General features: G+C 51.8%; 2 protein-coding genes and 1 long non-coding RNA gene across 3 annotated transcripts; 2 read left to right on the top strand and 1 right to left on the bottom strand.

Moving 5' to 3' along the window:
• The first annotated feature begins 143 nt into the window (after window positions 1-143).
• Window positions 144-1,544, top strand: LOC135311147 (olfactory receptor 14J1-like). The gene has a single exon (XM_064440286.1). The coding sequence runs from the start codon at window positions 615-617 to the stop codon at window positions 1,542-1,544; it is 930 nt and encodes a 309-aa protein (XP_064296356.1). The 5' UTR covers window positions 144-614.
• Window positions 1,545-13,811: 12,267 nt separating this feature from the next.
• LOC135311148 (olfactory receptor 14A16-like) lies at window positions 13,812-14,777 on the top strand. Its single transcript, XM_064440287.1, has one exon. The coding sequence runs from the start codon at window positions 13,812-13,814 to the stop codon at window positions 14,775-14,777; it is 966 nt and encodes a 321-aa protein (XP_064296357.1).
• Window positions 14,778-19,070: 4,293 nt separating this feature from the next.
• On the bottom strand, window positions 19,071-20,393 carry LOC135311132 (uncharacterized). Its single transcript, XR_010370976.1, has 3 exons — window positions 20,259-20,393; window positions 20,064-20,173; window positions 19,071-19,283 (listed from the first exon to the last, which is right to left on the bottom strand). It is a non-coding gene; the product is annotated as an uncharacterized LOC135311132 (long non-coding RNA).
• Between the last annotated feature and the right edge of the window lie 2,105 nt (window positions 20,394-22,498).

The raw sequence follows: 22,498 nt of genomic DNA on the forward strand, positions 1-22,498 counted from the left end.
CCTTCAGTTGCCTGGGACCTTTCCTGTTACCCAGGACTGCTGATAAATGATGGAGAGTGGCTTGGCAAGCTCCTCGGCCAGCTCCCTCAGCGCTCTCAGGTGGATCCCATCCAGCCCATTAAACATGTGATTGTCCAGGTGGAGCAGCAGGTCATAATCTCCATCCTCCTGGATTACAGGGGGTCAGCACAGGGCAGCTGAGATCAGGGCTGATGCAAAGGCTGGCTGTCTTCACTTGGCACTAAGGGAAAGTCCTTTTGCCTCTCATCACCCACAAGATTCCACGTGTAGCAGAAATGCCAGGGATTTCTGCATTCAAAGTGCTCCTCACCTGTGGTGGGCAGCTGGAACAGAACACACAAACCAAAATCCCTGCAGCTCTGCTCTACACTCAGGTGAGTTGGGAGGGAAAATTCTAAAAAGTTCTTTGATATCATGATGGATTTAATCTGAGATCAACCCATGGTCCTATTACCCGGTTGCAGTAGGACAGGACTTACTCATGCAGAAGGGCGGTTCTGTAAGAAATGGTATAGTTTTTTCTCAAAGAAGTCTGCCCTAACCTCTCACTTCCTTTATCTCCTTGTTCAGTGCTCCTCACCCAGAGGCAGCAGATGTCCAACAGCAGCTCCATCACACAGTTCCTCCTCCTGGCGTTCACAGACACGCGGGAGCTGCAGCTCCTGCACTTCTGGCTCTCCCTGGCCATCTACCTGGCTGCCCTCCTGGGCAACGGGCTCATCGTCACCGCCATCGCCTGCGACCACCGCCTCCACACCCCCATGTACTTCTTCCTCCTCAACCTCTCCCTCCTCGACCTGGGATGCGTCTCCACCACTCTCCCCAAATCCATGGCCAATTCCCTCTGGGACACCAGGGACATCTCCTACACAGCATGTGCTGCACAAGCCTTTCTGTTTGTCTTTTTGATGTCAGCAGAGTTTTATCTCCTGACGGTCATGGCCTACGACCGCTACGTGGCCATCTGCAAACCCCTGCACTACGGGACCCTGCTGGGCAGCAGAGCTTGTGCCCACATGGCGGCAGCTGCCTGGGCCGGTGGGTTTCTCAATGCTGGGCTGCACACGGCCAGTACATTTTCACTGCCCCTCTGCCATGGCAATGCCCTGGGGCAGTTCTTCTGTGAAATCCCCCAGATCCTCAAGCTCTCCTGCTCAGACACCTACCTCAGGGAGGTCGGGCTTCTTGGGGTCAGTGCCTGTGCAGCATTTGGGTGTTTTGTTTTCATTGTGCTGTCCTATGTGCAGATCTTCAGGGCTGTGCTGAGGATCCCCTCTGAGCAGGGACGGCACAAAGCCTTTTCCACGTGCCTCCCGCACCTGGCCGTGGTCTACCTGTTTATCAGCACTGCTCTTTTTGCCAATCTGAAGCCCCCCTCCGTCTCCTCCCCACCCCTGGACCTGGTGGTGGCAGTGCTGTACTCGGTGGTGCCCCCAGCAGTGAATCCCCTCATCTACGGCATGAGGAACAAGGAAATCAAGGATGCTTTATGGAGAGTAATCCAATGGATGCTGCTTCACTGAATATAACCTGCCTCCCCTCCTCTGCACAGTTTCAGAGTTTATCTTAGAGCACGAGTCTGCTTTTTGCTGTTGTGATAATCCAACTCTCTAATTTTCTGGGTTTATACTCCTACTGTTGAGGTTTGATCCTGTTGTGTCTGACCCTTGCACAACACCCTGTCAGGTGTGGCCTCTCTGCTTGCAGCTCTTCAATAAAAGGGGATCTCCCGGCTGCAGTGCCTGAAGGCTGGCCTCTTCCTCCAAACCTGCTTCCAAGAAAATGCCCGAGGAATTGGTCTTTTAAAGTTTCTGCTCTCCTTTTGTTCTGAGTGGTTTTGGAGTTAAGGTCTTGGTAACGTTGGGTTCCACTGGATTAAAGGTTCTGGTTTTAAAGGCTCTCTTCTTGGTGTCCAGTGGCAGTGGAGAGGGTCCATGAGCTCCCCATTACTTCCTCAGGTTGCTTCATGGATGACAGGAGTGATGGCAGATACCAGACTCACGGGAAATGAATTTGGAGGGGTGAGGAGAGGATGGGGACTCACCATGTGTCCTGGGGTTCAAACGAATGGAGTCTCAAAAGGTGAAACAGCCTCCAAGGGAAGTCCCCCAAAAGTAAAGCACTGAATCAACGTATCCACAAAGGAGGACTCTGCAGTGCCATGGAGTGAGGGGGAACCCAGCAGGCACAGGAGAGGGATGCAGGAGAGATGCAGGAGGTGCCTGAGCACCCCCAGGGCCAGGAGTGTGGTGCTTCCCTGGGCAGTGGGGCTGGTGGGAGCAGAGAAGGGGGCAAACTGAGTCAGACTTGGGGATCAGCTACAGTACGAATTCAGGAGAGCCAGAGAGTGACGAGGCTCTGTTTCCTCATGGCCTTGTGGCCAGCAGCAGCCCTGGGGCTGACGGGGAGCCTGAACCCCCCGCTCTGCCCCAGCGGCTGCTGTGCCCTGCAGAGGGGCTGGGGCTGTGGTGTGAGTGCCCAGAGCTCTGCAGCACCCTGCGGTGGGCAGCGCTGCGGAGCCAGCCCAGCCTGGGCTGCTCGGCTGGGCTGTGCTGGGCTGGGAGAGGGCAGGGGAGGTGGGGAGAGCTGGGGAGGGGCATGGCTGGGCTGGAAAGGGCCCGGGAAAGAGCTCAGTGCAGAGCTAAGGTGTGTGAGCGTGCAGGGCCGGGACAGACAGCACTCACAGTGCAGAGCCAGGCGTCATGGTGAAGAAAGCAATGCATCAGAGGTGCAGAAGAAAGGGGCCTCGCCTGGGCCATGTTGCCAGGACACCCCAGGGAAGCTGCCCCAGGAGGCTGTCCCAGACCAGTCCCACACACTGGCCATTTCCATCGCTGGCCGCACACCCCAGCTCTGAGGAGGGACCTTTGCTGCATGGTCACCCCCATCCTCCTCTGGGCCTTCATGACACCCAACTCCAACCGCCATTATTAATAAAATGGAAAACAGTTTCCTGCTGACAGTCATTATGCGACAAGTCCCACAGCTCTTGCCACAGCTGGGCTCTCAGCCAAGCCTGTTCTCAGACAGCTCCAGCTCAGTCAGGTGCTTGTCTCAACCAATTTTGGAAATCTCCATTGACTGAGATCCCACCAGCTGGCCTGGGTCCTTGCTGCGGTGTTTGTCTCTGAGGGATTTCTCAAAAACCCGGCTCTCTCAGCCTCTCCTTGTCCAGAAGGTGCTCCAGGCACCAACCATCCTCCTGGCCTTGGCAGGACTTGCTCCAGTCTGTCAGCACCTTCCTTGTGCCAGTGAGCCCCAGGCTCGACGCAGCAGTCCTGATGTGGTGGTGCTGTAGTGGGTTAGCCTGTCCAGGACAGAACGACCTTTCCTAAAGTCATCTTTTCAGCAGCATCTCTCGGCACAAAGGCCCTTTCCATTACCCTCCAGTTATTTCCTCCCTGTACTCTTTGGTCATTCAGATACCTCTCACCTGTGCAGCAGCTTTGAGCTTCAGGGAGTTAGAAGTTGTCAGTAGTCTAATGGGCTCTTTAGCCATCTCTTAATTATGTTCATATCTACCTTTTGTATCTCCCTAGCTAAAACATTTCTGATAAGGTTATCCCTTGAGAGAGGCGGCCTCATCAGAGGCAGCTCGTACTTAGCATATGGTTGCAGAGTGTGTTTTCCTGATCATGAAAACTGGCCATGCTTTAATTTTCTTTCCTTACAAATAGTAAAAACCCTTCTGTGCCTGTGTGCAGCCAGTTCTCGAAGGAGAGTGGGGGAGTTGGTGCAATGGAGCTGTAACATCCAGCTGCAGAGACCAGTGAAAAAGTATGATGCAAGGAAAAGTGATCTAAGTCCCAGGTGGCCAGGGACAGAAATGGCAGGGCTGGGGAGGTGAGGAGCAAAGCTGTCCCTACAGTGTCAGACCTCAGGGGACTGCTTCCCTACCTGCCCGGACCTCCTGAGGAGACAATCTGGATCAGTCTCAGTTGGAGTATGCTTCTATCCCCTCTTCTTTAAAATGAAAATCAATAGAATATACCCTTTAAAATAAATTTTTAAAAAACCCAACATTTTTATTAGGTACAGTATGAACATTTCCTCCATAACCACACTATGAAAAAACTCCAATTAGGTGTGCAAGTCTTAAAGACTTGAAGGAAATTACAGGAAGAGACAGAACTTGTTAGAGCTTTTTGTATTTTAATGAGCTCCGTGGTGCATTTGCGGTGAGTCCACGAACCTCAGATGCTGAGAAGATTGATGAACTTCTCAAGAAGTCAAAGTCAGAGCAAAACCCAAAGTACCTGAAGCATCAATGAGGCCCATGAGGGCCATTACTTGCAAAGCCTCCCTAGGGCCTCGTTAGAGCAGCTAATTGGAGGCTGTAGAAAGGGAAGGGCCCTGTGCAGGTGGCTGTAATGCAGAGAAAAACCCTGATTTTATCAGAAAGCAGAGAGGCCAAGCCCTGACCCCCAGCCCTGGGAAGGTGGATCCTGCCCCTCACACGTGGTTCAGGGCTCTTTCTGGGGACAGTGGGACATGAGGCTGAGCAATGCCAAGCATGGAAAACCTGTGCAACGTGTCCCGGCATCCTCAAGCAGGGACGAGGAAGAAACAAAGTCCAGAGCCTCAAAATAAAGTTTCTCCTGGAAGGCCTCAGTGGCCATAGCCAAGGGGACAAAGACCTTGGTTCCTTTGGGCCTTTCAGTCTTGGCAGAGCCCTCGGCCATCTCTGCTGCAGCCTGTCCTGCACTATCCCGTGCCGGCACGTTTTCCCCTTGCAGAAGGCCAGATCCCTCAGCTTCTCCATGCAGGCCCCAAGCCCCACCTGGCAGATAGCCTCTGGAGCCTCTCCAGTTCCTCCTCTTTCTTCCCGAACTGGGAGCCTCACACGCAGACACACTAGTCTGGATGTGGCCACACCACTGCTGATTCAAGGGGTATGAACGGCTCCCTTGTGTTGGCGGCCATGGTCCCCCTAATGCAGGCTTGTATGGGGTTGGCCTTATTCATGGTGAGCAGGCACCACTGGCTCGTAAAGCCCAGGCCCCCTCCCCAGGGTCACAGCTTAGAGGTTCGGTCCCAGTCGGCCCCCATGTTTGGGGTTATCCTGCCCCCAGTAAGGACTTGCAGCTTCTCCTTGTAAAACACTGGGAGGTTTATGCTGAGCAAATCCCAGAATTTCTCAACGTCCTCTAAGAGTGAAGCTCCGTTGGGCCAGCTCTTGATGTGCATGTACGGATGGTTCACCCTGACACATGGTGCCTCTGACAAAATAATTATCAGGCATTACAAAACACTACTGATAATAATAGGAGGTACTGGTTTAATGGAATTGCTCAGCAAGGTAGGAATTGCCGTGGTGACAAGCTCAGAAACAAAGGCAGGTACAAGCTCAGGGTGCAAAGGAAGCCAAACTAGGCGCAGGGAAGAAAGGGTAAACAGAGGTGGGCTTTTTGCATGGGCTGGTACAAGGATGGTCAAGGGGAAGGAATTGTGAGTGGGAAAAGAGGGGGAAAAGAAAGAAAAGCAAATGAAGTGATCAGGGCTGTTTTTGGGGTACCTGCCATGCAGCCCTGCAGCTGAGCAACAACGCCTGGAGTGAGACAAGAAGGCCACAGATCATCTGACCAAAATTCCTTCTGGCTGACTTCAGTGGTCACTGGGATCCTGAGCGCTTTGCCACCCATCATGAAGGCACCATCTGTGGTGGAAGGAAACGCTGAATTGTTTATGCTGGAAGGGATCTCGTGAGCTGTCTCAGCCCACCTGCTGCTCAGAGGAGGGTCAGCTATGGGCTCAGACCAGGTTACTCATGGCTGTATTCATTTGGGGCTTGAAAAGCTCCAGGGATGGAGATGACACAAGCTCTCTGGGAAATCTGCTTCAGTGCTTGACTGTCTTGATGGGGAGAAATTTTCTCCTCACCTGTCTCACCGATGCCTATTGGCCCTCATCCTCCCCTCCTGCACAATAGTGAGGAACCTGGCTCCATTCACTTGCTGATATCCAAGAAGATATGGGAAGGCTCTTACTAGGTCTCGCCAAAGCCCTCCCTTCTCCTGGCTTTGCAGCTTTACAGCAAAGGCAGACAACAACATCCTGGGCTGCACTAGGAAGAGCACTGCCAGCAGGTGGGGGAGGCCATCCTTCCTCCCTGCTCAGCCCTGCTACAGTTTGTCCTGCTCCCTTCCCACAGGGTTTTCTACTCTGCCACCTCACTCACGCTGCGGCCGAAGCTGCCCTCCATCTCTTCCACCAGTCCTGCCCTGTCTTTGTGTGAAACACATCTCCAGGAGATCATTCCCACCCTGGCGGGTTGATACCGTAAGTCAGCAACTATAGGAACCCTCTAAAACTCCATCTGTAGTTTCAGAAAGCAGGCCTTCGTTATTGCTATGCCAGGCACACGGGGGATCGTCCCACCTAGTGTGTGCGCCGAGTTGCTCTGCTACAGGGGTTACACGCAATGGAAGTCCCCTTCCCAGCCTTCCTCAGGCAGCTCCGGGATGCCCACCAGAAGAGCGTTGTACATCAAGAAGTTAGTGAGCCATGTAACAGCAAACCTGAGCAGGCCCAGGCCTGTGCTGTGCCGCGCTCCACGTACAGCTCAGCCTTCAGGCTGTGTTGTGCTGGGCACACTCCTGGCTTGCAGAATGAATTTGATTGTAATGAGAAGCCTGCAGGAAGCTCCCACCTGGTACCAGTCATTAGGTCACCTGCATGTCCTCACCTATATCCAAAACTGCAACAACGGATTCACATGTGAACAGCCTCTTTGCGGGCAGTAGAAATGATGCCTTGACAGATTTTCCCTTGAAGAAAACACTGAAAGTGCTCACAGGAGCAAAACGGGATGACCCTTCTACAGATGGGATCTCCAAGACTTGCTGCACCAGCTGTCCAGAGGGAAGTAACCTCATCATGATCTTTTCTCCTGGTGAAAGCCACATGGCTGCTGCTGGCCTTTCAGCTTCTGCGATAAACCCAACCAAACCGCGTGCCTGCTGCTGTCCCATCAGGTACTCGGGCACAAAGGACGTGACAACCATATCCAAGCCCTCTTCCTGGATGGGCCAACCAGGTACTCAGGGAAAGGGACTCCCACAATCAACTTGCCAACCACGTGCCTTTGCTGGCCTATCAGAGACACTGGCAGGTGTGAGCCTAAAAGCATGTATCCTAACCATGATTCCAGGGCTGGCGTACCAGCTACTTCAGGAAGAGGTGACCTCACAGTCCCTTTCCCAGCCACATTTCTGCTGCTGGCCTATCAACTCCAGAGACAGATGTGAAATCACAGCCACCCTCACAGCCTTGCACCTCCTGCTGGCCCAGGGGAAAGGCTTAACAGGAATGTTTTCACAGACACTGTCACAGTGGCATCAAAATTACCTGAACAGATCTTTCCTCTTCAAAGTCTTTCATCTTGTTTGGCCAAGACCCTCTTCCCTCCACCAAATCTCCCATCTCCCTGGTCCCAGATTCCCCTAACCTCCCCAAATATTTCATCTTGTTGGGGGCTGTATTGTAACGGCTCTGAAGACCTCCAAGTATCTCTCTCCCCACTGCTGGCCAGGCAGACACGGCCTCACAGCCAGCAGCCATGCACAACGTGCTGCTGTGCTGGAGAGGTCCCGGCTCAGCCGCCCCGGCAGTGCTGGAGGCAGGTGATGCTCCCCACCACCCCGAGGTACTCTGCCTGCAGAGCAGCTCGTGCTCCAGAAGGACTAGCATATCCCTTGGCACACACGGCTTCTTCAGCTACCCCAGGGCACTTGCAGCCTCTCTGTGGAGAAGCAAATCCAACTGCGAATGTAGATTGAAGGAAATTCTTGAAACCTCTGCAGAAAAGAACTCAATGGAATAGCTGAAAAAGTCCTCCTCTCCAGCATTGCTAGGACTTTTAGGAATTTTCATGACTTTTTTCATAATTTTTGTATTAACAGCACTATAGACAAGGCTGAGTCGAGACATGCTGGTTAAACGAAAGAGCAAGAGGGAACTGCACAGGCAGTGGAAGCAGGGACAGGTATCCTGGGAAGAGGATAGGGACGCTGCCTGGTTGTGTAGGGATGGGGCGAGGAGGGCCAAGGTGCAGCTGGAGCTGAATTTGGCAAGGGATGCAAAGAATAACAAGAAGGGCTTCTACAGGCATGTCAACCAGAAAAGGAAGGTTAAAGAAACCATACCCCTCCGATGAACAAGAATGATGGCCTAGTAACAACAGATGAGGGGAAGGCTGAGGTGCTCTACAATTTTTTTGCCGCAGCCTTCACTGGTAACCTCTCTCCTCACCCTCGTGAGCTGATGGACCACAGGATGGAGACCAGGGTGTAAAGCCCCTCCCACTGTAAGGGAATATTGGATTCGTGACCACCTGAGGAGCCTGAACATACACGAGTGTATCAGACGTGATGAGGTGCATCTGAGTCCTGAGGGAACTGGCTGACGTAGTTGCCAAGCCACTCTTCATGATATTTGAAAAGTCTTGGCAGCCAGGTGAGGTCCCTGGTGACTGGAAGAAGGGAAACATTGTGCCCATCTTTAGAAAGGGTAGAAAGGGGGGCCGGGGAACAACTGTCCTGTCAGCCTCACCTCTGTGCCGGGGAAGATTGTGGAACAGATCCTGCTAGAAGCTATGTTAAGGACAGGGAGGCGATCCGAGGCAGCCAGCATGGCTTCACCAAGGGCAAGTCCTGCCTGACCAACCTAACAGTCTTCTATGATGGAGTGACTGCATCAATGGACAAGGGAAGAGCTATGGATGTCATCGATCTGGACTTCTGTAAGACCTTTAGACACGATTCCCCACAGCATCCTTCTCTCTAAAATGGAGAGATACAGATTTGATGGGTGGACTGTTTGGTGGATAAGGAACTGGCTAGATGGTCACATCCAGAGGGCAGTGATCAATGGCTCAACATCCAGGTGGGGAACTAGGACAAGTGGGGTCCCTCAGGGGGTCCATACTGGGACTGCTTCTATTTAATACCTTCATCAATGACATAGACAGTGGGATCGAGTGCACCCTCAGCAAGTTTGCAGGTGACACCAAGCTGAGTGGTGCAGCTGACACACCAGAAGGGCAGGATGTCATCCAAAGAGGCCTAGACAAGCTGGAGAGGTGGGCCTGTGAGAGCCTCGTGAGGTTCAAGAAGGCCAAGTGCAAGGTCCTACACATGGGTTGGGGTAACTCCCAATATCAATATAGGCTGGGGGATGAAGGGATTGAGAGCAGCCCTGTGGAGAAGGACTTGGGAGCGCTGGTGATCAAAAAGCTGGACATGAGCCAACAATGTGCGCTCGCAGCCCAGAAGGCCAACTGTATCCTGGGCTGCATCAAAAGCAGCACGGCCAGCAGGTCACGGGAGGTGATTCTGCCCCTCTGCTCTGCTCTGGTCAGACCCCACCTGGAGTGCTGCATCCAGCTCTGCAGCCCTCAGCACAGGAAGGACATGGAGCTGTTGGAGAGGGTCCAGAGGAGGGCCACAGAAATGATCCGAGGGCTGGAGCCCCTCTCCTACGAGGAGAGGCTGAGAGAGTTGGGGTTGTTCAGCCTGGAGAAGAGACAGCTTTGGGGAGACCTTATTGTGGCCTTTCAGTACTTAAAGGGGGATGATAGGAAGGATGAGGGCAACCTCTTTAGTAAGGCCCACTGTGACAGGACAAAGGGTAATGGTTTTAAACTAAAGGAGGCTAGATTTAGACTGGATGTAAGGAAAAATATTTTTACAATGATGGTGGTGAAACACTGGAACAGGTTGCCCAGAGAGGTTGTGGAGGCCCCATCCCTAGAAACATTCAAGTTGAGGTTGGACAGGGTTCTGAGCAACCTGATCTAGTTGAAGATGTCCCTGCTCACTCAACCCCTGCTCACAGGGGGTTGCACTAGATGACCTCTAAAGGTCCCTTCCAACCTAAACCATTCTGTCATTCTATGATTCTAGACCGCCCTGCTCTCATCAATGTGATGCCTACTACAAACGCTATGAAAAAGTTCTCTCTTGTATCCTTCAGGTCATTAAAACAATGTTAAACACAGCAGGTTGCAAGATAGACCCCTGCAGGACCCTGCCAGCTGGATGCCTCCGGGCAGAGTACCACACATCTCCCACGCTCCTCCAGGCCCAACCATCCAGCTGGTTTTTTACTCAACTACTCATCCACCCACGCAGCCCACACTATCCTAACTTGGACACAAGAAGTTTCTGGAGGGATAATGCTGAAAGCCTTGATGACGTCCAGGTAAAAGACCATCACTGCTCTCCCCGCATCCAGCAATCCTGTCCTTTCACCAGAGAAAGCAGAGAGGACGGTCAGAGACAAGCTACCCTGAGTAAATCCAGTCACCTTCTCTTTCAGGCTCCCAGCAATGGGGTCCGAGTGAACATGTCCATTGCACAGCATTTCGCTCCTCTGCACATCCTTTGGGCACTGGTGAAAGGTGCATGCGACGTTTGCATTTTCCCCGTGGTCAGCAAGTTCCCACAGACTCCACGGCCTTTGAAAGAGGATGGAGAGTGGCTTCCCTGTGACGCTGGCCTGCTCGCTCAGCTCCCTGCGAGGCTGCCCCTCCTGTCCCATGGACTGGGCAGGACGGCGTTTGCTCAAGGGATCCCTGACTTGATCCCTGTCCACCACTGGTTGTCCTGCCCTGGGTCAAGGAAGCCTGGGAGACCTTGCTGGGGAGGACTGAGGCAAAGAGGACACAGAGAATCTCACATCTGCCACCCCTGCTCTTACTAAATTCAGCAGTGGCCACGCAGTATCTTTGTTCCTCCTTTAACTGTTCCTGAAGTAGTAAAGACTAGTTACAGTGCCCTCAAACTGCCTTTCAAGTTCAGACCGAGTTTGGATCCGGACCCTTGCTGAGCTTGGAGGATGCTGTCCTTGAAGACGAGCCGTCCTGAGCTCTGCAACCATGTCACAGCTCTGTCTGCTCAGTAACGGCTCCTGCTCCTCCTGCCTGTGCCCCTGGCTGAGGGCACTGCTGCACATCTGGGCTGAAGCAACACAGCTGTGCAACCAGGCAAACTCCAACTTGCCGTGAGGAACCCTGGTACCAAGCGTGCAAGACCGCGTGTCAGTGAAGGCTTTGCTTTGGAGCACAGACATGGCATGGACACAAGAGAGCTGCATGTCCTGCCAGACCCAGGCCTAAAGGAAATGTCTACATTCACTCAAGAGAACACATGCTGCCAGCTTGAAGAAATTAGATCCTTCCCTGTCACCTTCCTGGTGTCCTGTCTAATGATAGGATAAAAAAAGGGATTCTCATGTCCAACTAATTTTTAATAGGAGTAATGACCCAGCAGGAAAGCAGTGACTCCCCCGGCTGAGGGAGGGAACACCAGGGATTCATTCAGCCTGTTTCACAGCAGGTTCCCCTGGAGCCCCAGGGACACCTGGAGGGAGCCGCGAGGGGCAGAGAAAGGGCTGCCTGGGGCTGGGCCTCTGCTGCTGAGCTGGGCTGGGCTCCTGGGACAAAGGCAGCTGCTGGCAATGAGGCAGCGCTGCCGAGAGAAAGCTCTGCCCAGGAGCAGCTCCTCTGCCAAGCGCAGCAGGGCTGAGGGCACTGCCTGCAGGCACCGAGGGCAGAGGAGCCGGGCAGGGAGAGGGGAAAGGCAGCCTGGGCTGGGGGGATGCTGGGAGCTGACTGCAGGGAAGGATCTTCACAGCCCTCTGCGTGGTAAGTCTCTGGGTGGAGGAGAATGTTGCTGGTGTTCTGGGAGGGATATCCAAAAGCTGCTGCATCCCACAGCATAGGTGACCCTTGAGGAGGACTCTCACAGTTGCCCTTGCACAGGGGAGGAGGACGTGATGAGGAGCAGCACTTCCCTGCGGCACTGTCAGAAGGACAGGGCACGGCGGCTGCCTTCGCCCGGGGATGCTGCAGGGCTTTGCAGGCACGTGTGCAGGCAGGGGTGCCCAGGGCTGTCCTTGCGAGCAGGGTCCCTGCGCCCCAGGGGTCTGTGTGCTGGGGCAGGGACTCTGCCGCCTGCCAGGCTCAGCACTCAGCCTGCCCGGGGAGCTCCCCACAGCGCTGTGGGGACAAGCTGTGGGTGGAAGGAGTGACCCTGGCAGGGCAGGGTCCTTCTGCTGTCCGGAGGGTGCAGCGTGGGTCAGGGCTGCTCAGGCTTCTCCATCAGCCTGAGGACATTTGCAGAGGGTCATTTGAAAGATGGAAGTCAAGGTCGGGGGTTTCCTGAAAGGGAAGAAGTCTGTGCTTTGTGTCTTCTCTTCCTGGTTGTCTGGGTGGGCAGTGGGAGATGGGAAGTTGTTTCCCTGCTCTGGCGTAGGCACTGAGACCCCTGTTCACGTTAGGACCTGTCTGAGCTGCTCCTTAGCCCCCGCACGCACAGAGCTGTCCCTGGGCAGTGCCCTGCTGCCAGGAGGTGTCTGCAGGACAATACTGTAGGGGGGGACCCAGGCATCTCCCTGCCATCCCCTGCAGTGCAGATGCTGTCCCTGGAGCAAACCCTTTTCTCCTCCACTCACAGAGCAGAGCCTCTGCCCTTAAGACCCTGGTGCCATGGCCAGGAGTTGCCCTTCCAGCACCCTGACCACAAAAGTGGAGAAAACCTGCAGTGCCTGCCTGGGTCTCCCTCTCCTGCCTCCCTCGGCAGGGTACTTCGGCACGTGCTCTTCTGCTCCTGGCTGCCCTTGTTATTGCTGTTATGCTCACTGGTGGTGGAGGGTGAGGATTCACGTGTAGCTCAGACACCAATGCTTGATGTACCGTTATGCACATATGTCCGTGGAGAAAAAGCATCCATGTCTCAGCCTGTTCACCTTCGGGGCTCTGGGTACTGCAGTGTGTGAGGCTGGCAATCACCTCAGCCTCTCTTCAGGACGTAACAAATGTAGGCGATGGGAGTCTTGCCTTGGGAGGTGCTGCTGGGCTGCAGGCTGCCCCCCAGCAGGGCAAAGCTCTCCATGGCATCTCTGTACTGTGCAAGAGCCCCATGGAGATGACGCCTCACTGCTGAGGCCATGGAAATGCTGCTGGGTGGCTGTATGTGGGCAGGTGTAATGAGCCCCCTGTGCCCCTGGCTGGGAGGGCAGAGCTGAGATCCTCCTCTGTTATGATGAGGTTTGGAGGGGTTTGGAGATCTGCACTCCGAAACTGGATTCCTCTGCTCCCAGCAGCATCCTGTTTCTTTTGGAGGGAACACCCGAGTGCAGCAGTCCCACAGCTGCAAGAGCTGCCAGCACAGGGCAGCTGAGATCAGGGCCGATGGACAGACCAGTGTCCTCCACTTGGCGCGAAGGGACAGTCCCTTTGCCCCTCAGCACCCACATGATTTCACCTGCAGTGCAGCAGAAATGCCACGGATTTCTGCATTCAAAGCACTCCTCAGCTGTGGTGGGTAACTAGAAGGGAACGCAGAAAACACAACCCCCACAGCTCTGCTCTGCGCTCAGGTGAGTTGGGAGCAACAATGCTGAAAAGCTCTTTGATAACACCAGTGGATGTAGTCTGAGCTCACCCCGTGTTCCTACTTGCCTGTTGCGTTAGGGCAGGACTGACTCCTGCAGGGCCCACAGCAGAGCCACCTTCCCTCCACCAGCACCAACCAGAGCTCAACAAAAGTGTTCCTGGAAAGTGAAAGGCAGTTTCAGGGTTTCTGGAAGAAACAGATTAGTTTTTCTCTAAAGACGTCTGCCCTAACCTCTCACTTCCTTTACCTTCTTCAACAGATCCCCACACCCCAATGCATAAAATGTGAGTGTGTGTAGTATGAGAAATGGCTTGGATTTCACCCAGAGTACTCTCCCCTAACATCTCACTGTCCTTTTTGCCTTGTTCAGTGCTCCACGCCCAGAGGCAGCAGATGTCCAACAGCAGCTCCATCACACAGTTCCTCCTCCTGGCGTTCACAGACACGCGGGAGCTGCAGCTCCTGCACTTCTGGCTCTCCCTGGCCATCTACCTGGCTGCCCTCCTGGGCAACGGGCTCATCGTCACCGCCATCGCCTGCGACCACCGCCTCCACACCCCCATGTACTTCTTCCTCCTCAACCTCTCCCTCCTCGACCTGGGCTGCATCTCCACCACTCTCCCCAAATCCATGGCCAATTCCCTCGGGGACACCAGGGACATCTCCTACACTGGATGTGCTGCCCAGCTCTTTCTGTTTGCCTTTTTGATGTCAGCAGAGTATTTTCTCCTGACGGTCATGGCCTACGACCGCTACGTGGCCATCTGCAAACCCCTGCACTACGGGACCCTGCTGGGCAGCAGAGCTTGTGCCCACATGGCAGCAGCTGCCTGGGCCGGTGGGTTTCTCAATGCTCTGCTGCACACGGCCAGTACATTTTCACTGCCCCTCTGCCATGGCAATGCCCTGGGGCAGTTCTTCTGTGAAATCCCCCAGATCCTCAAGCTCTCCTGCTCAGACACCTACCTCAGGGAGGTCGGGGTTACTCTGGTCAGTGTCTGTGCAGCATTTGGGTGTTTTGTTTTCATTGTGCTGTCCTACGTGCAGATCTTCAGGGCTGTACTGAGGATCCCCTCTGAGCAGGGATGGCACAAAGCCTTTTCCACGTGCCTCCCTCACCTGGCCGTGGTCTCCTTGTTTATCAGCACTGTCATGTTTGCCTACCTAAAGCCTCCTTCCATCTCCTCCCCACCCCTGGACCTGGTGGTGGCAGTGCTGTACTCGGTGGTGCCCCCAGCAGTGAACCCCCTCATCTACAGCCTGAGGAACCAGGAGCTCAAGGATGCAGTGTGCAAACTGATTGCTGGTTGTTCTTCAGAAGCAAGAAACTGCCTGTTTTCTTCCGCACAGCATTCATAATGTAACTCATTACAGGCCTAGCCTGCCTTGTAAGGGTTTTGGCTGGTTGTGGTGTGGTGTCTTTGTTTTTCTTGTGATAATCTTGTGCATAGCAAGATTTTATTATTCATCCCACTTCTAATTCACTCTCTACCTGTTGAATTTCTCCCAGAAATTGTATAAATGAGGCATCGTGCTCTCTGTGCCTTTAAACAAAACAACGGTCCCTGCAGCAACTTGCTAGTCCAAGACTTTGGACTCTCTGAAACCTCTGGGGAGCTGCAGGGGCCGTGCCTGTGGGCAGAGGTGGGGGGAAGAAGAGTCCTGGCACAGCAGCACTGCCAGGGAGCAGCAGCGCTTGGACTTTTCAGAGCTGCTCTCTTTTTCACTTCCTCAGTCTCCTTCTGAGCCGCTCTGTTGGTGCAAGGCCTGAGTGCTCTCGGAGTTTGGTCACAGTCCTGCTGTGTTTTAGTCCTGGTGTTGTAAGAGGCCTCAGGGAAGGATGCAGTCAAGGATATAACCGGCGCAAGTGTGATTGGAACAGCCTGGAGAGGTGCAAACCACCCAGGAGCAGATGCGAACTGAGACCAAGATAAAAGGAACTAAGGCCATCTGCACCTAGATAAGGGTCAGAACGGCAACACGCTGTGAATGAATATGTGGAATTATTCTGGGAAATCTGATGCGTATCTGTATAACTGAGCAACATAAGCTTTGTCTGTCGTGACTAGCGGCATGCATGCTAGGAGGAATTATCCCCCATGCGCCCGGCGCCGTAATAAAGAATGCCTACTTCTTAATACTGCCTTGCTGTTTTTATTCCTGATTTTATTCCTGATTTCAGTGACCGCTTTGGTGACCCAGCTGGGTCTCTGCTCCTGAACCTTGACAGGTCCGCAGGATCGCAGGACCTCCAGCCGTCACCGAGGGGTTCTCGGGTAGAACCTCCAACCCCAGGACTGAAGTGCCCTGAGCAAGGCCCCTGAGAAGGTCAAGTCAGCAATTAAGGGGACTGACGGGGTGATAACAGAATTTGAGGAAAGAGGCATCATCAAAAGGACTGATTCACCTTAGAGCTCACCAGCGTGGCCGGTAAAGCCGCCAACTGGGCAATGGCGTTTCACAGTGGATTACCGATGGTTAAATGCTAATACTGCACCTTGAACTGCCGCAGTTCCAGACGTTGCTGAGATTGTGACACTGATGCAGGGAGCTGCCCAGCCTGGGAGACGGCTGCCCCAAAATGAACACCTCTTGTGTATCTGCTAATACCATCACCCCAAAGGTTCCTACAGAGCCAAGAGAATACCCTGCAGGATTTTACACTGGAAAACAAGGTAGTAATAACCCTGTCTGTTGTATACTCGCTGAACATGCTTCCTTTCTTTTTATATTTACAGGAATCACCCTTGGTTATGGCATAACCTGTCTGGGAAAGGCTCCACCAGGACCAGTTTCCTTCTAATCAAAATTAGTATATTCCTTCTCATCCAGACACACCATCTTTGGAGCCATGCACTTCTCACCAAATTTTGTCCCTGCAGACCACACCAGGAGAAGAAATACAGACAGGGTTTTGAACAATCAGCGTCTCTACCCATGGCAAAGCCGCTGAACTTTGCATTCTGTCTCTGAGGCAAATGTGGTGTAAGAATTATTATTTGACTTTATGATTACTGAATGTAATATGTGGAATCCATGTGTGACGGGGTGGCCACGGGCTGAAGCATTGTGGCGATTCACGACACAGACTCCATATTCATCCACAAGCAAAGCCAAAATCGTTTATTAACAAAAGAGCAGCCTTAATACAGTCTGCCTCCTGAGCCGGTATTCTTCCCTCCTCTCCGCCTCTGAATGTGTTCTATCACACTAGCTCCACATATGGTATGAACATAGATCAGGGCGCTCTCCTGCTTCGGTGCTCCAGCTGTGCCCCTGACCTTCTGTCCCGCATATCAAGGCCTCAGTTCTGTGTTTCTGTGGGTTGTTTCTCTGTCCCACAGCTTGCATCCAACAAGGGCGATGAGATCTCCGGTGCTGTCACGGGAGACCACGTTCACTTACTCCACAATTCCCCCTTCTTTTTCAAGTATCAATATGGTTTTCAGAGGTTTATCTATTAAATGTTGTAAGCATTATAATAAGCATGGGATACAGATAACAATCCACAAAAACATTCCAATGCAAAAGGTTACGTACTTCACAAGGGTTTTTACCCATCTGCCCAGGCCTAGCCTACTAACGAGCTGATCAAGCCAACTGCAATCATTACCTATTTGCAGTTTCTGCACGTGTTTTTTTCTCTAGCTGCTGAATACTTCTGTGACTAGATTCAGCATGAGAGAGTCTTGGTTTATGGCTTTCGCCCATGTTACCCAAACATTGTTAGACGATGGCAGCTTGGGTAACCCTGCCCAAGAACATACCCCGTTACATGAACAGATTATAAATACAATCAACAAACAGAGCGTCTTCATTTTCCTTCAGTAGGGTTTGGTTCTTCTGATGCGGGATTTTCTGTTAAGGGTTGATACCAATACGGCCGAAGACAACAGGCCTGGATCCAGTGAGGTCCTGACCCTGTGGAGATGCAAGCATAACCTCTCCCCCATGTTATTAGGGGGAAGGGACCCTCCATTATCCCGGATTCTAAAGTCCGTACGAGGACATGTGCCTTTCCTTCAATGCTCTGCCGGTCTGTTCGCAGAGAGAGATAGTGTCGGCTAAAGGGGGTACCTGTATCGGAAAAATTCAAAAAGTTAAGGACATACAGTGCTTTTGCTAAATGCTTTTGTGGAGTTAAGGTTCCAGCTCCCCCGCTTTGTTGTAACAACATGCGTTTTATGCTGTTACATGCTCGTTCAATGATGGCTTGCCCTGTGGGGGAGTGAGGAATACCTGTGATGTGCTTCGCCCCCTCCAGTCTTGAAAAATAGGTGTCGTGGTTCAGCCTCAGTCAGCTAAAAATAGTTCACCCTTATGCTGCCAGTCCCGATCCACCTCAGCCACTTCAATCTTGGCAGCCCGATCCACCTGCTGGTTGTTTCGACGTTCTTCAGTGGCCCGACTCTTGGGGACATGAGCATCCACATGACGTACCTTTACAACCAGGTTCTCTACCCGGGCAGCAATATCTTGCCACAGCGCGGCAGCCCAGATGGGTTTGCCTCTGCCCTGCCAGTTGTTCTGCTTCCACTGCTGTAGCCACCCCCACAGGGCATTTGCCACCATCCAGGAGTCAGTACAGAGAGAGAGCACGGGCCACTTTTCCCATTCGGCGATGTCTAAGGCCAGCTGGATGGCCTTTACCTCTGCAAACTGGCTCCATTCACCTTCTCCTTCAGCACTTTCTGTGACTTGCCTTATAGGACTCCATACAGCAGCCTTCCATCTCCAGTGCTTCCCCACAAGGCGACAGGACCCATCAGTGAACAGGGCGTATTGCTTCTCATTTTCTGGCAGTTTGTTATACAGTGGGGCCTCTTCAGCACGTGGCACCCCCTCCTCTGGTGATATTCCAAAGCCTTTGCCTTCTGGCCAGCCCATGGTCACTTCCAAGACTCCTGGGCCACTGGGGTTTCCTACTCGAGCCCGCTGGGTGATCAGTGCGACCCATTTACTCCATTAGCGTCGCTTTGTGCTAATCCCACCTGGCACTGCTTGTTGTTCTCCCGAGTGTGGGTGGCTTTGAGGAGCTCTTGGCACACAGCGGGCACCCAGCCTTGCAAGAAGTGCAAGCCCACTTGAAAGCAGCACTCAGTTCCAGGATGCCACAAATGTAGATAAAATCTAGCCAATGCTTCAGACCAGGAAAGTGGTAAATGCCGGTCATTTGCGTTACATTTACATGAATGTTAATAACGGGAGATAAACGAACTGACTGACCCACAACTGTGTATTACTGACAGCTGCTTCCAGCTGGGTCTTTGACTCCAATCTTACCTGGCCCACGTCACTGTTGGATCCTGCGGAGATGAACATGCCGTTCTCGTCCTTCAGGAAGCTGCTATGAGACCAATAGGCTGGATCAGAAGCAAAGCTTTTCCTGTGCCCTGGATTCCTAGGGTCATCTACGCTTGTGCTGTCGGTGTTCACAGAAATCACACACCTACTTCCTGCATCCCTCTCTCTCTGTGCATTAACATTACAATTGTAGTATCAAACTACCAGCAGTCGGGCTTTCACTAATAAGTTGTGGTTTAGTCTGGGTTTAAACCAAGTTCAACAGCAAGGCACACCACACTGATGGCTGCTGTGGGATAAGCCTGCACTTGAGCCATGCCGGGTGATGCACAGCCCAGGAGTGGGTGACCTGAACCAACAGGCACATCAGGAACCGCCACTTGCATTTTTCCCTCTACCTCACGTATGGGTCACCCACACAGCACAGTGCATTGGAAAACGCTTTTTATTTGAGGAACAGCTGTAATTCACAAGGAACCGCAGAACATTTCTCTCCAAGAATCTCAAAGGCACTCGTTCTCTTGACTGCTTTGGTGAGAACAGCATTCCTGCGATGGAAACCTGCAAGTTTTGCACAGAAGACAAAAGTACCAACAACATAAGAAACAAAGGCAATCTTACTACGTGAAATTCTATTATTTCATCGTATTTTCCGATTGGCCTAGACCAAGAGGTTACAGGCAGTGCCCAACAACTCACAAGAAACTATGGATTGGCTCCTGCCTGGAGCTTGTTTCTTCCTCACCAGAAGCTATTTATGGTTGTCTACATGGGAAGGGATGAAATTGCAGCAAATAAACTGATTGTGCTGACAACCCTGAGAGTCATCTTCCATGAGAAGAAGTTCTGATGGGGGATTAAACTGCTTAGTTATCTGCGGCCTGATTTGCACGCTGGGCATGTCCTTGTAGTACGACCTGTCCAAGGTCTTGGTCTTTTCTCGTGACAAAAGGAGAGCAGAGAAGGACAGTAAGTGACCTTCATTGCCCTCAAGTCCAAATATACCAGAACTGAGGTTGATTTGGCCATACCACCTGTAGGAAACTCATCTGACAACTACTGGCCTCTTTTCTGCTCTTTATCATTCTGCCTTGGTTACGTAGAAGAGGCAGAAACAAAGCAGAAACATGTTCAGCAAGTGGGAAAAGGTTACTATTTGATCACACAATCAAGTCTATCCAGATCCATACACCAATAGCTTGATGGTAATCCTTGTTTTAGTTTCAGCTCTCTTAAATTCTCTAAACACATTTAACATAATATAAACGTATGTATTTTGCATAACAAACACCATCATAAGAGAAAATCTCTCTCTCAGCTGGGTTTCTGCTCGTTTCCTACCCATAACTCTCTAACTTTGGCCAGTACACGACTGCTGAAAGGTGCTCTGGGAGGCACATCTCCTGCATTAGCTTGTCCTGTTACTGTTGAGAATGGCTTTGGTCTTGCAGCTGTCAAGCAAGAGGGAAAAACGATCAGCCTTGTGCAATCAAAGTGATGGGGAGTTGTGCGTTATATTCCCCCCTGAAAATTTACCTCCTCTTGGTCCGGATGAAGGCAGATGGTAAGGCTTGGCTCTCTCTACAGCCAGCTGCCTCTGACCTCGAGGAAGGATCTTGCCATGTTTTGCTGACAGAGAATTTCTGGCAGCTGCCCCCTGTCCCCAGCGAGGATCACAATCGATCTGATGAACGAGAAGCGTAAAGCAAGAAGGTAAATAATTACAAGCAGTTCATTGCACGGAACTCTCGGTGCTGTTTCCAATTAGTGAATACGTTTCCTCTACAGGTGCAGTAAAATACACCCACGGCACAGAGCGGCAGCCAGTTCTGCCCATCAGCGCACACCAGCTCCACCCGGTATTTTGAGCCAAGTGGAAGGAAGACTAGAATAATAACAGAAGCTACAACTTTAAGTTAAAACCATGCCGGCACTCTGCAGAACCTGATCCTGACACGCTTGTCAGCACCCACAAGTTTCACGTGGCTGACAAAACAGCAGCCTTTCCCTTGTTTTTCCCAAAACGCCACTGCCCCAGGTGACTGAATCTCCAGAGCAACAGCGGGTTACGTTGGACAAAAGGAAGTGAGGATTAAAACAGGGAAGAGAAAGCCCCCTACACACCCCTTCCCCCTGGATGGAAGCTTTCAATTGCAGGCCCTAAACCTTCCAAAACCACCCCATAACTTTGCTTCCCTGGAAAACTCTGGTTCCACAAAACCACCCAATGGATCACAGAACCACAACAGAAGTTCCCATAAATCAAAATTTGACCTGGCTATTTTGAGATACAGAAGTTAGGTAAGATTTTTGGTCCTAAAAGTGGTAAAATGAAAGTTGTGGAATTGCAGAGCTCACGCTATAACTTGAGCAAATCTTAAAAAGAACAACCCATAGTGTACATTTTGCCTGTGGATTGGCACCCAGAGTTGCGTGCAAGGTACAAGGGATGACATACAACACACTCTTCATTCCACAGTGACCCAAACAACTTCCAATAATCCGAACCCTACACAATGTATGTCACTGAATAACTGAATGGTAAGAGTGGCTGACAGGAAAGATACTTATTTAATCCTCAGACACAAACAAACTCTTTGAAGTGGAGTCAACAACAGCCTGTACTTTGAATTTCCAACTGCACGGGGAAGATTTGGAGTAGTGACACATTTTGTTCAACTTTTAGGTTCAGCCGTAACGTAAGGTGCAGAGGCTTATTCCAAGTAGTTCAAAGAAGGGTGTGATAAAGAAAGCAGGCTTCTTACTTAGCGCTGTTAAACCGGTCAGTAACCCCTGAGAGAAGCTGGCACACTTGGCAGGACTTTTACGCTTACCATGAGATGAACGTTCCTCGCCTGGCTCAGCTGTAGTGCTCCCATACAGTTGGCACGCTGCAGATGCCGGACTAGAAGAACTTCATGATTCCGTAAAAATTTCTCCAAACCCTTCTATGAGAAATAACACATTTTAAAACATACATGATGATCCTGCCTCGTCTCTTGGCAAAGAGGGGATTCAGGTTTTTTCTTGCCCACGCTTCCTTGTTCAGAGTCTGTGAAAGGCAGCTTCAGGAAGTCTCCCACTAGTCCCATCTCCCGACAGATGTCATACATGTCTCTTCATAGCTCTTCCACGTTTATCTTAGTGGTGCGTTGCTGCAGCAGACCCCAAGCCTCCGCCGTGCACCTAGAATTAATTTTTTCACATGTAAAGGAATATTAATGGAATCCCCAAAAAGATGCCCCACAATTATTGATATTCCAAGTTTAAAGGAAATTTAGGGGATCTGAATTTCTAGTATTTGTTCTCCACCTTTCACAGTATCTGAATGCCAAAACGGTGGCATATATTTCTTTACCTATTGGACAACAGCACGGTGAGGAAAAGCCGCGCTTCACGACTGCTTGCGAATGGTGGCTTCATCATCTGCAGGTAGGTGAGGGCTCGCCCATGCTCTCCTTGGCACATGAGGGACTGAAGAATTCTCACGTCTTGCCACGACACAGGTTTGATTGCAGCTGGTTCAAAGAGCAGGGCCAGGGAATTCTGCAGACGTTACAGATCAGGATGATTAATATATATAGACACACACGCACACAACAAATCTATTCAAAAGTTTCTTCCGTAAGGGTGAATCTCTGTGGAATAAACTCAGAGGATGACTAATGAAGGACTTGATACGGGACAGGGAAATAGAAATCCTGAAGTATCTGCAGGAAAAACAATGCAGTGAGCCGTCCAGAACAAAGGGAGTCTTTTGAAAGGAGCGATTCTCA

Source organism: Phalacrocorax carbo, unplaced genomic scaffold (assembly GCF_963921805.1).
Source record: "Phalacrocorax carbo unplaced genomic scaffold, bPhaCar2.1 SCAFFOLD_54, whole genome shotgun sequence".
Lineage (NCBI taxonomy): Eukaryota > Metazoa > Chordata > Aves > Suliformes > Phalacrocoracidae > Phalacrocorax > Phalacrocorax carbo.